General features: G+C 63.7%; 1 protein-coding gene across 1 annotated transcript; it reads right to left on the minus strand.

Moving 5' to 3' along the window:
- Nucleotides 1–1,125: 1,125 nt before the first annotated feature.
- FA2H (fatty acid 2-hydroxylase) lies at nucleotides 1,126–10,138 on the minus strand. Its single transcript, XM_067004651.1, has 7 exons — nucleotides 9,772–10,138; nucleotides 5,681–5,770; nucleotides 4,420–4,562; nucleotides 4,232–4,338; nucleotides 2,712–2,884; nucleotides 2,058–2,310; nucleotides 1,126–1,350 (listed from the first exon to the last, which is right to left on the minus strand). Exons 1-7 carry the CDS (start codon nucleotides 10,066–10,068, stop codon nucleotides 1,268–1,270), a joined length of 1,146 nt encoding a protein of 381 aa, XP_066860752.1. The 5' UTR covers nucleotides 10,069–10,138; the 3' UTR covers nucleotides 1,126–1,267.
- Nucleotides 10,139–14,420: the final 4,282 nt, after the last annotated feature.

Here is a 14,420-nt window from a genome sequence, read left to right on the forward strand (position 1 = left end):
CCCATCCCCGCTTCCAGCCCAGCCTCGAGCCCTCCCTGCTCCATCCAGTATCAAAGGAAGCGAGCGGCAGGCACAGGAACCGACGCTCAACCTCTGCGGGAAGGGCAGGAAGCTTCGCAGGCCGATTTTCGGAAGCGCGAGGTCACACACGACACCCGTTGCCCAACGTCGGGGATTTCAGCCTGACACCTCTCCAGCGCCCCAGTGCCTGCTGTCACGCTGGCCTCGCCACCCCGGGCAAGGAGCATCTCCCTCTCGGTAGCAGGAAGTGGGGCCCTGCTCGATGGCACGGCTCTTGTCAGCACGGGGAGGTGGGAAGGTGGTGACAAGGGACCGCGACCTCGAGCCACGGGTGCCCAGGGGACACCGCAGCACCCCGTGGTTACGTTTTGCAAGCACACGGAGCCAGGCCCTTTTTAAAGGGTTTTATTTTTCAAAATATACAGCTTATTTACAGTCGTAGTGTCTACAGTTTTACATATAACTTTATTCCAAACCTTTAAATATCTGCAGTAAACATTAGAAAAAAAATAATCACAGGATCAGGAAAAAAAAGGCATCTCTTAGCGATTCTGTTCATTGGAGTTTAGGTTTCAAGTTGCTGATGACTACAAAAAACGTGGACTTGATAAATCTGGCAGAGAGATACGGCACGCTGGTTAGAAAAAGGCAAAAACCAGGGGGCAGCACTGGTTTGTTTGTGTTTTTTTTTTTTGTTTGTTTTTTTTTCCCCTCTCCCACTGACCCATGATACAGAAGCCCCCGGGTACGAGCTGGGAGAACCGCAGCACACTGGGTATCTGGGGGGGGCACCCCACGAGGGCTGGGGGTCGGGGGGCTCCGGCGAGGTGCAGGGCAGAGGGAGGAGGGCTCAAGGCGCCCGGCACTTCATCCTTTGGGCGCAGAGCTGCCCGCACATCAGTGCCCGCAGCCTCCTCCTGCCCCTTCCCCGCATCCTTGCCCCCCATCCCCTGCGGCAGCGCGGAGGAGCTGGCGCAGCCTCCCCAAGGGGGACGGGGAGGAAGAGGAGGGACGGTGCAAACCCTCAGCAGCACGATAAGGTCCCCACGCAGCCCCCGGCGGTGCTGGAGGCAGCGGGCAGGGGACAGGAGAGGGGCAGAGCTCCAGCCTTGCCCCCGGCAGCGCGGGCAGGATGGGGACAAGGCTGGGGCCGCCGTGGGGATGCTCCGGAGAGGGGTCAGTGCCGTGTCCCCCGGGAACGAGGGCTGGGGAGGGACACCAGCCCAGAGGGACAGAGCCAGGGCCGTCAGTCCTCTTTTTCGAAGGTCTCCTCCTCAGGGATGAGCGTCCGGAAGGGGCGATCCCAGAAGCGGGTGCTGATGCCGAAGCCTAAAGGGAAGAGGAGAGAGCACTCAGCCCACAGTGCTGCCAATGCTGCTGGGGATAACGTTAACCAAACTGCTGCTGGGGATAACGTTAACCAAACTGCTGCCACCGCCACCGAGACTGGCAGCCAGGACAGGGCTGGTGACACCCGGAGCTTTGCAGGACCCTGCCCCACGCGGCGGGGACACAGCGGAGCAGCCAGCACGGGGCTGGGCTGGTGACAGCACCAGCAGCGTCCCCACGAAGAGGAGTGCCGGCGTTTTGGGGAGGGAGGCTCGCCACCCAGCCCCGGGGTGACAAACCAGGGCGAGGAGGAAGAGCAGAGGGACAAAAGGAGGCGGCTGGGACGATAACTTATCAGGATGGGGCGCTTTCTCCTAGGAAACCGGGCAAAGGGCAGGTTGAGCAAGTGCTGGGCTGGGGCAGAGTGAGGGAAGCCCGGGGCCTCACCCTGCACCCGCCAACGCCACCCGCAAGGAGGAGACGGGCGCCACATCCTGGCAGCTCTGCCCCCACCCGACATCCCCACGGCACCAAGGTGGGCACACAGGGGGCTCCCACAGGGCGCCTCAACCCCCCAAATAAATTCCAGCCCCTGCCGTCAGTATTTCAGGGCTGTGCCTGTGCCCAACCTGGCTGTTTTTCCCCAGCCTCTGCGCTGTTTCACAAGCCGGAGAGGTGCGGGTGCATGCAGGGCACCGGGGTGCTACCTGATTTTTGGTGTTCGAAGTGGTGCTTCACGTGGTACGCCTTCAGCCCGTACAGGTAGGTGCCTTTCTTCGGCGAGCCGTAGTGGAGGTAGTAGTGCATCATGTCGTACACCACGTAGCCGCAGAGCCCCCCGACGAAGACGGAGAGCCCCAGCACCTCAGGCAGCAGGAGCTGCAGGACGCCGTAGAAGAAGCCGATGACCAGCGACGCCGGCACCGGGGGGAAGACCAGGCGGGAGCTGTCAAAGGGAGACTGGAAGAGGAGAAAAGCAGGATGGTGAGATCCTTGCTCACCCCAAATGCCACCCTCGTGCACCCACCCTGCAGGGCTGACTCCATCCGAATGCGAGCCATGCATCCAGGACACCAATTTGGGAAGAGTCAGCAGTGCACCACCCCCACAAGCGCACAGAGACACCCGGAGCAGCCCCTTGGCTTCGGCTCACGGGTCCCTGGCACAAGGGGGACGTTTCCTCCAGCGAAGCTAGAGGGAGCCCACTGCTTCCCAAGGCTCTTGCAGCCCTCGCTGGCATTAGGCAAGGGCCCCGCTTGCTCGGGGCAAAGGCACCGCGGGTGACGGGGAGCACGCAGCGACAGGCAGCGCCCGAGCCAGGGCCCCCGCTCCCACGGCCCCGCGCAGGCGCAGCGGCTCACCTTGTGGTGCTGCCCGTGCAGCAAGAAGTGCAGGGTGATGAGATAGTAGTTGCTAGCGGGTGGCTTCATGTGGAAGACAAAGCGGTGGATGAGGTACTCTAGCAGGGACCACAGGAACATCCCCAGGAGGAAGATGAAGGGGAAGTAGTATTTGTGCACGGGGATGGAGTACTCTACACAATGAGACATGCAGCGGTCAGCAAGGCGGGGGGGGGCTTCAGGTGCTTTTATCCAGCGCCATGCTCACATCGGCACGCAGGGGAAGCTCGCCTCCCCCCGGCACGCAGCCTGCGTGTTTGACTCCTATCAATTTCCACTCTCTGGGAAAACAGCCGGGTGCCGCTCGGGGCTGGAGGCACCCCCCGGTCCTTACAAAGCTGCTTTGCCCACCCCAACAAGCAGGAGGGACCCGACAGGCACAGGGATGGCCGAACAGCGCTGCTGCTGCTGCGGTTTCGTTCTGCAGGGAGCAGATCTGTTGGGTGCTTTCCCCCCGCACAGCATTTTTCCACCTCCTCCTCCTCTCGGTGCCCACAAGCCCTGCGTCCTTGCTGGCAAAAAAAAAAAATCATCCCGTTCATTCTTGCTAGTGAGATCCCCCCGAAGCTGAGCGTTTTGGCAGCTGGACATAACACCCTCTCAGCAGCAAGGTGCCGGAGGCAGATTCCTCCAGGAGGAATCGGGGAGGACACATCCCAAAATTCAAGCCCACCAGCTGGCAGCACTTGTGCCCCAGCCACATGGATGCGGCCAGTGCAGCCCAAATTTCCTGCTTGTTGCGCCCTAGGCTAACACAGCGAAGCCTTTTTGTATCTGAAAGCACACGGGCAAACGTGGAAGAGATTTGTAGAAGGGAAGCAGGGCGGGAAAACAACCAAAAAAAGCTATCAAAACCTGGGCTGAGTGGGGCAGGTCGGTGAGAGGGGGCCGGCGCGGGCGCAGCTGGCACCGGGTGGCACCTTGCGGCGAGGGAGCCGGGCAAACAACAAAGCACCCGGCCCCCCCCGGCCCCCCGCCCCTGCTTCCCGGGGGCGCAGACAGTGGCAGATTCAAGGGCAGGCGCTCGGGGCGAACAAGCCCCGCACTGTGCGCGGCCGGCGGCGCTGAGAGCCGGGTTTGTTCGCCGCAGCCGCCTGGCCCCGCTGCCAGCGCTGCGGTGGGTGTCAGCACCCGGGAAAGGGGGGGGGGCACGCACCCCGGCAGCGAGCTGCAGGGCTTTATTTTGGGGATGGAGGAGAGGGAGGCAGGGGGAGGGAAGGCTGGCCGGCCGCGTGCCGATCCCCACCTCCAAAAAATATATTTACGGGGGAGGTGGGGTGATGGAGGGGGTGATGGAGGGAGGCGAGCTCGGGCTGTGAACCAGCGCAGGCGGCTTCGTGCCGGGGACATGCTGGTGGAAATGGGGCTGGGGGCTCAGGCGCTGCTCTCACAGACACATGTTGAAAGCTGGGGATGGAGAAGGGATGAGCGGAGGCTCCGGGGTGCTCGTCCTCCCAGCGGGGAGGCAGCGGGCCTCGTACCTGTGGTGAAGGAGGAGAAGAGCCTGGTGTTGCCCTGCGCGAGGGACGTGTAGCTGACCCAGCTGAGATAGAGCACCACGGGGGTCCACACCAGGAACACCACGTACCTGCGGGGCGAGGGGAGACGTCAGCACCACGTCCCACCCCATCCGTCCCGTCCCATCCCCATCACCGCCCGGGGCACTCACCACGCCGTCTTGGAGAGGGACTCGAGGAAATCCGAGTGGAAGAGGCGGATGGGCCGGTCCACGGGCTGGTGCACCCACTCGTCGTACTTCTCCCCCAGGTAGCCCACCTGCCACAGCAAGGGCTTCCGCCAGTCCACCAGGTCCTGCGGGGGGCAAACAGAGCGGTCCTACACGGCCCCCAGCGCTGCCCCGCATACCCAGAGCATTGGGTTTACCTGGCAAGGTTTTGGTAGGGGGGCTGCAGGGGTGGTCTCTGCGAGAAGAGTCCAGAAGCTGCCCCAAGTTGGATAAGGGCCAGTTTTCTCCCTTATCTCAACCCTCGAGCCCTTTCCATCGTATTTTCTCCCCCTTTCCATTTGAGGAGGGGGAGTGAGAGAGCAGTGTGGCAGTGCCCAGCTGGGTAAAACCACAGCACCCGTGCCCTTTCGGGGATTCCCATGCTTGCACGGCGAGCTGGCCCCGGCGCTATCTCCCACAAGCACCACGCACTTTGTCCCCGTGCCGCGTTCGGCCCCGATAACCGCGGCTTGCCCCCCGCGAGCTGTCCAAACAAGAGGAATTTTCTCCTTGTGGCGAGGACGCGGTGCTGCCGAGTGCCAGGAAGCAATGAGCGAGGCAGAAAAAGGTTTGGGAACGGGGAAGGAGGGAAATGCGAGTCACTGCCGCGTGCACGTGGCCACGCAAGAAGGCTTCGTGCCTCCAGCTGGGCTGCAGTGGGTTTTGGGGTCTCCTCCTGGCCTGCGGGGTCTAGGAAGGGATGGATGCGACCACCCAGAGGGGCAACCCCAGCCCATGTGGGGATGGAGACAGAGAGACCCCGCTCCAGGAAGATTTCAGGGCAAAAAAGTTGGTTTGGGATGCAGCCAAAGGGAAGATTCCCTTTAAAAGGCAATCAGTGGCAAAATATTTACAGGGGTTGGTGAAGGACTCCTTGCCACTTAAAAAAAAAAAATAAATCCTTTTGCAAGATAAAAGCAGTCCCCTGTGCTCCCCGAGGCCGTGCTTGGTACGGCAGCCGCGGGGTGCAACCAAAGGCAGGGACACCCAAAGGCACCTTGGGGACGGGGCAGGCAGCAGAGCTCACCCTGCCTGGCCGCTGCACCCCTTATTGCTCAGTCAGGGGGAAAAACAAACACAAATAATAATAATAAAAATAAACAGCACAAGGCGTGGCTTGGCAGCTCGCCCCATGTCGAAGGGCAAAGCTGCTGTCAAAGAAAGCCATCGCCTCCCCTGGGGGAGCCGCCCCACGGCCCCTCACCTTGTCCACGTCCACCGTTTTACAGCGGGGGTCCAGCCGGCTCGCTGGCGGGGCTGCTGCATCTGTTGGCTTCTCTGTCTCGGGGCAGCTCTGCAAAGAGAAGGAAAAACCCAGGGGTGAGAGGTGGCAGCCAGCGGGGCTCGGGGTGGTGACTGTGAACGAGGGCGAGCAACGCGTCCCAGCGCTCAGCCTGTGTTTTGGCTGCATCCCCATGGCAGTACGGCATGACGAGCCAGGAAAACAAGGAGTGGAGCTTCCCAGCTCCCCACGGTGGCAAAGCAGAGGTTCCTTCCCAACCATTTTTCCCCTGCCTGTAGCCTGGTGATCCTGTCCTGAGCCAGCCGGGCTCGCTGCAGGAATCGCTGGGTTGGTGCGCGTAGCGCCCTTCCTCCTGGCCCACAGCCCGCTGCTCCCCGGGGAAAGCCTGTTTTTGGCCGGGGTCCCTGAGGAACCCCAAGCCCCCAGGGCCAGGGCTGAGCTGGGCTGGGCTGCTTTGGCTGGAGAGGGCACTGCGGTGAGCAGGATGCTCGGGCACAGAGGGACCTCTGGGTGCAAGGATGGAGAAAGAGGAGGAAGCTCCCTGGGGAGCAGAGTGCTGAGACCAACCATGGCTCCACCTGCTCCGGTGGGGAATTTGTGGCGTCCCCACGTGAGCCCCTGGCTGCTTGTGCCCCCGCGGGCCTGGCTCCCCAGGCAGGACGTGCCAAACGTGCCTTTTCCCCGCTCTGTCACCTTGGGTTACCCATTAACCAGCCAGCAGGCTACGGCGCGGCCGGGCAGCCCCGCCAGGCTTTCCATTTGTGGATGGCGATGGGACTTTTCCCCATAGGGACGGGACGGTCCTCTCGAGCTCCGCGGGGATGTGGTGAAGGTGACACAGCCCCGGCAGCGGGGACCGTGCAGGAGCGGCGTCACCGTGGCGGGGCGGACGGGACTTTACTCTGACAGGCGCACGTGACGCTGACGCAGGGCCTCCGGAGTGTTTGCCGATACCAGACGCTCCTGGAGGGACGGGCGCCCATCCCGCCTCCTGGCCAGGCATGCAGCGAGCCTCGTCCCAGAGGGTGAGGAACCGGCGGGTGACTCGTGCTGGGCAGCCCCGGGGCAGTGGAGCCGACATTTCCAGCCTGGCAGGACCGCAGCAGGCAGCAATTTCGGCGCAGCAGGAGCCAGACGCTGATGCACCTCCCTCTGTCCATCTCGAAAGGTCTCCACTGATATTTCGCTCTTGGTGTGCTCCTTCTTTCAGCCACACAACGCAAAATCCAGGTGGAATTGGCTGAGTTACGGGTTCTCCAGAGTGCTCTAGTGCTCCTTCTTGCATGCGCCTTGGTGGAAAATCCATCTTCAAATAAAGGATCCCAGTCTTGACACGCACATCGTCAGCTCAACACCGGCAGAGAGGGTGCCGGTGTCCCAGCGCCGCGCCTCCCGGCTCGGAAACGTCCACATGCCTCAAATTCCTCCGCCCCCGTCCGAGCATCGCTCCCCAGCCGGCCACGGGCGGCTCCGCTTTCCAAGGATACTCCGAAAAAGACAGGGAGGACACAAGTGACACCCTGGCGGGGTGACAGCCCCGGCGACGTGCTCGCCATCACTCTGCATGACGCAGCGCCTGGCCTCGCCCGAGTCACCTCCGCCCCCTCACCCTGAGCGGACACTGTCTCGCCCAGTGCCGGCACCCATGGGTGCTGCCCCGAGGAGGGCTCACTGCTCTTCACCCCGCGGCTCAAAGCCCCCAGTGCCACTAAGCCAGGGGACAGCCCCGTGGCGCGGGTGCCACCGGGGAACCTGGCTCTGATGGCAGCTGGAGGAGGACGAGGAGGAGGCTCGCTCTGCCCGCAGGTGATGCTGCCGCCTCTGACTCGTCTCCAAGAAAACAGGTCCTGCCAGGAAAGCCTTGCGAGAGGAGAGGCCTGATGTAACCGAGGGAAAGTTACACCTACGAACTGCTGCCACCTCCCTGTGCCTCTCCCAGGACGGAGCCCGGCATGAACGGAGGCCGAGGTGCGAGGCCGTGAGCAGGCCCCCAGCTGGGCTTTGTGCACGGCAATCCCAATAGCGCACAGAGAGCCGCGGTGCCACCATCACTGAGAACCATGAAGAAGAGGCGGAAGGTGACTTCGGAAGGTGACTTGTCCCAGTAAAAAGAAAAAAACAAAACCCACCACACCACATTTTATTACACCACCTCCAAACGGTGGAGCACCTATGTGGGGGTGAGCTCACGCTGTGAAGGGGAGCGAGGGCAGCGCAGCCCCGCACGCGGTGGGAGCGGTGCAGGCACCGCGGCGAGGGACAGGGGATTTGCGGTGATTCACGGCCGCGTCACGCAGCCCCGAGGAGGCTGTGATGAAAGCCTCTCGTTGCTCAAATTGGAGGGGTAATTACACGAGCCGGTTTCCCTCTAGCAAGGCTGTTAAAATCCACTGGCTAGTTTGGCTAATTATCGCTCCGTGCTTTGATCTCCTCTCTATTCTGTTTGCATAGATAAAACAAAGTGCAGCGCTTCATGTTTTTTTTTTTTTTTTAAATCAAATTGGGGCTCAGTGATTCGGTCTGGGGTGAGCCATGAGTGTCCACGGGGACCCGGCCACCCCGCTCTGCAGTCACACTGGGCTCCCGTTTAATAAACTCAGGTTCCTGCAGGACTTCCAACTGGAGGGGCACCAGCGGTGGGCTCCCACGAAACCCCAGGAGGGAGACACCTGCCCGAAAAACCAACCCTTGGGTTCATGCGGCGACGGCGCTCGCTCCCCTGGGAGCAGGTGGCAGCGCCAGAACTCGTCCATCCAGTACCTCCGCGCACCCGAACCCGTCGGGCTTGTTGCGCGCGGGAGGAGGCGGCGGTGTCCCAACAAAGGAGTTGCCACCGCCGGGATCCGAGGGTGGAAGAGCCGAGCACGGCACCGGGCGCGGAACAAAGCCCTGTCTGTGCGGCCGCCACCGCGCGGGGCCAAGCGCGGCGCCCTCGGGGAGGAGGGGACGCGAGCAAACAGCGCGCGGGGACGCGCCGTCGGTCACTGACCCCGCTACGTTGGCACTGGGGGCTTGGCTCTCCTCTGAGCATCGCCAGGTGCTTCCTGCTCTGCCGGGAGGGTCCCGAGCAGCCCGGACCCCAGTGGTGTCATGTCAGCCTGTCCTGGATCCCCCGCACCTCTGGGCCCGTGGATCCCAGCCCCGCTGGCGTCAGGAGCACCCCGGTGCCTGGGTGTGCCCCGTACGCCCTGGACCTTTGCACTGCGTCCGCCTCTGGCACCGTGTGTGCCGGGTGCTCAGCGCGCACCCTGCCCCTCACACACCCCAAACTCCACAGACCCACACAGCCTGGACCCAAGCACCGTGCTGACCCCATAGAAACTACACCCCCCCAAACCCTCCGCACCCCATACCCCCTAAAGGTGGGACCCAGAGCATCCCACACAGCTCAGCCCCAATATACCATGGGTGTGGAGTGCACCGCAGACCCCATGCAGCTCTGCCCTTGTGCTCCCCATTCACAGGGCACCCTATAGACCCCATACAGTTGTACTGTCATGCTCTGTGGACCTGGGTGCCCCACAGACCCCATACAGCTCTGCCCCCACACTCCTTAGATGCAGGGCACCCTATAGACCCTAAACAACCCTACTGCCATGCTCCCTGGACCTGGGTGCCCTGCAGACCCCACACAGCTCCCCCCACCTCCGGGCACCCTGTAGACCCCATACAGCTCCGTCCCCGCACTCCCTGCGCACAGGGCACTCCATAGACCCCACACAGCTCCCTCCACCCCTGGGCACAGTACAGACCCCATACAGCTCCACCCCCATACTCCCTTGACACAAGGGCACCCCATAGACCCTACACAGCCCCACTCCCATACTCCCTGGGCACAGGACACCCCATAGACCCCACACAGCTCCCCACACCCCTGCACACCCCATAGACCCCACGCTCCCTGGACGCAGGGCACCCTGCAGACCCCACGCAGCCCCCCGCACCCCTGGGCGCCCCACAGTCCCCCTCTCCAGCCCCAATTCCCCCGCACCCCCTGAACCCGGCCACCCTACAGCTCCCCCCCCGCCCCGGCGCACCCCCACCGCCAGTACCTGCCGGGAGCCTTCCTCCTCCTCCTCCTCCTCGTCGTCGCCGCCGTCCCGCAGCTCGCCCAGGTAGTACTGCTCGAGCCAGCGGCGGGCGTTGGCGGAGTGCCGGTGCGGGGGCCCGTCCAGCGCCGCGCTCACGTCGGTGCCGGCGCGGCGCCGCAGCAGCTGCTCGCCGCCGGGGTGCAGGCGCACGAAGGCGCTCAGGTCGTACAGGCGCCGGCGGCACCGCACCACGCACGAGCCCTGCGCGCAGCGCGCCCGCACCTCGGCGGCGCTGAAGGAGCGCGGCGGAGCCGCCATGGCCCGGCCCGGCTCGGCCCCGGCCCCGCTCCTGTCCCGCTGCCGGCCCCGGCCCGGCCCCGCTGTGCCGCCCGCCGGCCCCCGCCGCCGGCATTAACCCGGCCGCGCCGCCGGGGCCCCGCCCCCCGGGCTGCTGATTGGGTGGGGAGCGGGAGGGGGCGGGGCTTGGGGCAAAAGGGGAGGGGCTATGCGGGGAGGGGGGCGGGGCTTGGGGAGAGGGGGCGGGGTTTGAGGGGGATGTGGGCGGGGCTTGGGGAGAGTGGGCGGGGCTTGATGGAGAGTGGGCGGGGCTTGGGATGGGCGGGGCTTGGGGAGGCTCCGCCCCTCGGCAGGTGTGGGGATGGGGGGTGGGGGTATGGGGGTACAGGGGGTGGGGTATAGGGTCTATGGGGTGTATGGGGTGTATGGGGTGTGGGGTGTGTGGGGTGTATGGGGTGTGTGGGGTATGGGGTATAGGGTATATGGAGTGTATGGGGTATATGGGGTATGGGGTACAGGGTATATGGGGTATATGGAGTACGGTGTATATGGGGTGTATGGGGTATGGGGTGCATAGGGTGTATGGGGTATATGGGGTATATGGGGTATGGGTTATGGGGTATATGGGGTGTATGGGGTATATGGGGTATATGGGGTATGGGTTATGGGGTATATGGGGTGTATGGGGTATATGGGGTATATGGGGTATGGGTTATGGGGTATATGGGGCATGGGGTACAGGGCATATGGGTCGTATGGGGTGTATGGGGTACAGGGTATATGGGGTATATGGAGTACGGGGTATATGGGGTATGGGGTGTATGGGGTGCATGGGGTGTATGGGGTATATGGGGGTGTATGGGGTATGGGGTATAGGGCATATGAGTCGTATGGGGTGTATGGGGTACAGGGTATATGGGGTATATGGGGTAGGGGTTATGGGGTATATGGGGTATGGGGTATAGGGCATACGGGGTGTATGGGGTACAGGGTATATGGGGTATATGGAGTACGGGGTATATGGGGTATGGGGTATATGGGGTGTATGGGGTATGGGGTGTATGGGGTGTATGGGGTATATGGGGCACGGGGGAATTGGGGGTATGGGGTGATGGGGGAATGGGGGAATTGGGAGGATGGGGGAAACGGGGGATGGGGGAATTGGGGGAATGAGGTGATGGGGTACAGGGATGTGGGGTGATCAGGAGAATGCAGCAATGGGATGACGGGAGGAATGGGGGGAACAAGGGTATGGGGGAACAGGGTGATGAGGGAAAGGGATGATGAGGGAATGGGGGATTTGGGGGATTGGAGGAATGGAGTGATTGGGTGATGGAGTTATGGGGTAATTGGGGGAATAAGTTGATGGGGGTGCAGGGATGTGGGGTGATGGGGGAAAGGGGATATGGGATGATGAGGGTATGTGGGTACTGGGTGATGGAGGAATGGGGTGATAGGGGAATGGGGGTATGAGGTGAGGGGAATACGGGGTGATGGGGGAATGGGGCAGTCCTGGGGAGTGGGGGTACAGGGTGATGGAGGTACGGGGTGATGGGGGAATTGGGGTACCCCTGGGGGGAACGAGGGCACGGGGCACCCCATGGGGAAAAAGCCTGCCCCGTGTCACACGCAGCGAGCCGACTGCAGATTTAGTCCACTAATTAATAAACGTTGCCTTCGCAATTAGCCCAGGGGGGCGGCAGCACTACGGGGGCACCCCAGCCGCCGCGGTGGGTTTGGGGTTGCGGGGGCCGCTTTGGGGTGACACCCCCACCCCGAGGGCCGGCCACACACCGGCAAATTTTGGCGTCGCAGCCGCCAGGCCCCAGCCTTAACGCGGGGTGCACCCTGCCCAGGAATGCCGACCCGGGCGGCCCCCCCGGCCCTGCCCCGGCCTCCCCCCGGATTTCGGGGAGCTGCAGCAGCACCGCGGGGCATTGAGCAAAGCCTTTAATCGAGGCGGATGCAAAACTCGCTGCGGCTCCGGCGCGACGCCTCCCTCCCAGCCCCGAGACCTGCGGGGCAGCAGCTCGGGGCAAAAAGTCCTCGTTTTGGGGTCGTTTTCCATCCCAACAGGGGCAGAGGGGTCCCTGGGTGGTGCTGATGGGGCCGGGGGTCCCCGGGCACCCCCAGGGCGGCGGGTGACAGCCCCATGGCACCCACAACGGAGCTGGGGGTCCCGGTGTGGCTGTGGGGCCGGACCCGGGGCTCCCCCGGGGCAGCAGCGGGGTCCCCAGCACCCGGTGCTGAGCTCGGCGCTTTGTCGAGGCAGGGCGGCTCCCGCTTTAGGATTTTTGGGAGAGTGTGGGGGCGGAGGCGGATCCGGACAGGCCAGGGCACTCAGCTGGAGCCTTGGGGCACCTCCAGGCTGCTGCGCCCAAACGGGGTGTGGGGGGCTCAGCAGAGCCCACCGTGTCCCCAGGTGCCCGTGGGGACGGCCAGCACCCCTGGGTGCACGGGGAGGCGCAGGGACCCCGCCTGCGACCATCCCCGCGGGCACTTCCTTGGCCCCGACCGATGCTCGCGGTGCCTGGACTGGTTCACCTGCCGGCCGGACAGACGGACGCTGGGGACAGCAGGAATGTGCCGCTGGGGTTGGGGCAGGATCAGGCCCTGCGGCACGGCACGGGCGGTGCTGGGTTAACGTGGCTGCAGAGGAAGGGGCCGATACGGGGGCCGCACGGAGCGGCACCTCCTCCATCACCACCACCATCCTCCCGCCAAGCTGGGGGTGAAATTCGGAGTAGGATTTGGGGAACTCCTTGCACCTGACATCGTTATTCCGACCTGCAGGTAGGGGCTGGGGCTGACGGCTGCCGGGGCTGCCAGACGCAAACACCAACTCCTGCCCTCGCCAGGCTCCAGGCGGGCGAGGAGCAGCCCTGCCTGCCTCCTCGCGCTGCTCGCCGCCGCGTTGAGCAACGCCATTCCCAGAGCAGCCACGGCACACGCTGCAGGGTGTGAGACGAGCACCCGCAGCGTCCGGGAAGAAATTCCACCTCCCTCCGCGGGGTTGCACAAACAGCCCCGGCCAGCGCCTCTCCACCTTCCCGTGCAGCACCAGCCGCCCTCCGCCCGAGGTACCCAGATGCTGCGCAGATAGCCGGTAACGAACTGCAGTAACGCACGTCGATACGGCCATCCGTCAGCCTGTCACCTCCAAATAACACGTCTCCTTTCCCTTCCAGCCTACACGCGGGCTCTCGAGCGTGGAAGCGCTTCCGAGGCGGGCGGCTGTCACGTAGCGAGGCGCAGGGTGGGAGCGGCGCCCTCGCCGCGGGTGTCACCCTCGGGGTGACCACGGCACCCGCCTGCTCGCTGGGGACGCGGACGCCGCCCGGGGCTCTCCCGAGGTGCAGGATGGAGGGTTTGGCGTGCCGGCAGCTCCAGCAGCGCGGTGGTGTGTTTTGCAAGAGCTGTGCCGAGCCCCACGGGCGGTCACATCGCTCCCGGGGGAACGGGAGGGCTGCTGGAGCCAGGGGATGTGGGTGCGGGGATAAGGACAGGGGACAGCGTGGTCGCACTGCCTGGGGAGAAGCTGCTCGGGGCTCCCCGTGGAGAGCGAGCACAGCTCTGTGCGGACAGCTCTTAGGAAAATAACTTTAATGGTTCACATGCAGCACCTGCTTGGTCCCCTGCAGGAGCCCACGGCTCGAGGTGGCGCGGCGGGGGGACGGGTGCTGGTGTGGGGCTGGGGTAACTCCAGGGGGCTCATCCTGGCCCCACGTTTGCCCAAAATCAAAGCTCAAGGTGCAGGCTGCTGCGGAGGGGCAGGGGCTGCACGTGCTGTGCGCGCACAACTTCAGCAAGGTGCACAACGTCTGCAGGTGCAGCCCCAAACAGAGGGATCAAAGCGGGACGTTATCAAACTGAAGCTCCACAGGGACAAAAGGCACAAACCTGTTACCTGCGTGAATCCCACACCCTTCTGAAACCCCTTTTCCCCTGGAAACTGCTGCCTCCCTGGCCCAGTCACTGCGGCAGCTCATCTGAAATCACTCATCACTTCCCCTGCAGCTAAAACGAGCCGCAAGGAGCAAGCGCCCTCCTCGTGTCTTCTCCAGAAGGAAGCCGAGGCTTTCCAAAATGCCCCCAGGTGCTGCCCTGCACAGGAGGAGACCCGGGCTGGGACACGGGGTGCAGACCCCTGGGGAGGCAGCTGCTTCCCCCAGCCACGAGGACGAGGCACGGACAAGGCAGGGACAGGCGAGCTAAAGTGCACTGCTCCGCCCTGCCGGAGCCAAGCACGGAGACACTTCGGGGTAATAAAGTGCTGGAGGAAAGCAGCTAAACCCTGGGGACTTTGGCCGCGGAGCTTGGCTTTTCACACCAGCTGCAGCTACTGCCCAGCGAGGAGGAAGCCGTTTAGGAAA

The sequence above is a fragment of the Anser cygnoides genome, chromosome 12 (genome assembly GCF_040182565.1).
Source record: "Anser cygnoides isolate HZ-2024a breed goose chromosome 12, Taihu_goose_T2T_genome, whole genome shotgun sequence".
NCBI lineage: Eukaryota > Metazoa > Chordata > Aves > Anseriformes > Anatidae > Anser > Anser cygnoides.

Excerpts from the sequence above, each read along its gene's own strand:
- FA2H (XM_067004651.1), bottom strand. The coding sequence starts at position 10,068 with ATGGCGGCTCCGCCGCGCTCCTTCAGCGCCGCCGAGGTGCGGGCGCGC. Across the intron at positions 5,771-9,771 it reads AGGAGGAAGGCTCCCGGCAG|AGCTGCCCCGAGACAGAGAA; the intron begins GTACTGGCGGTG and ends TTCTCTTTGCAG. Across the intron at positions 4,563-5,680 it reads AAACGGTGGACGTGGACAAG|GACCTGGTGGACTGGCGGAA; the intron begins GTGAGGGGCCGT and ends TGCCCCCCGCAG.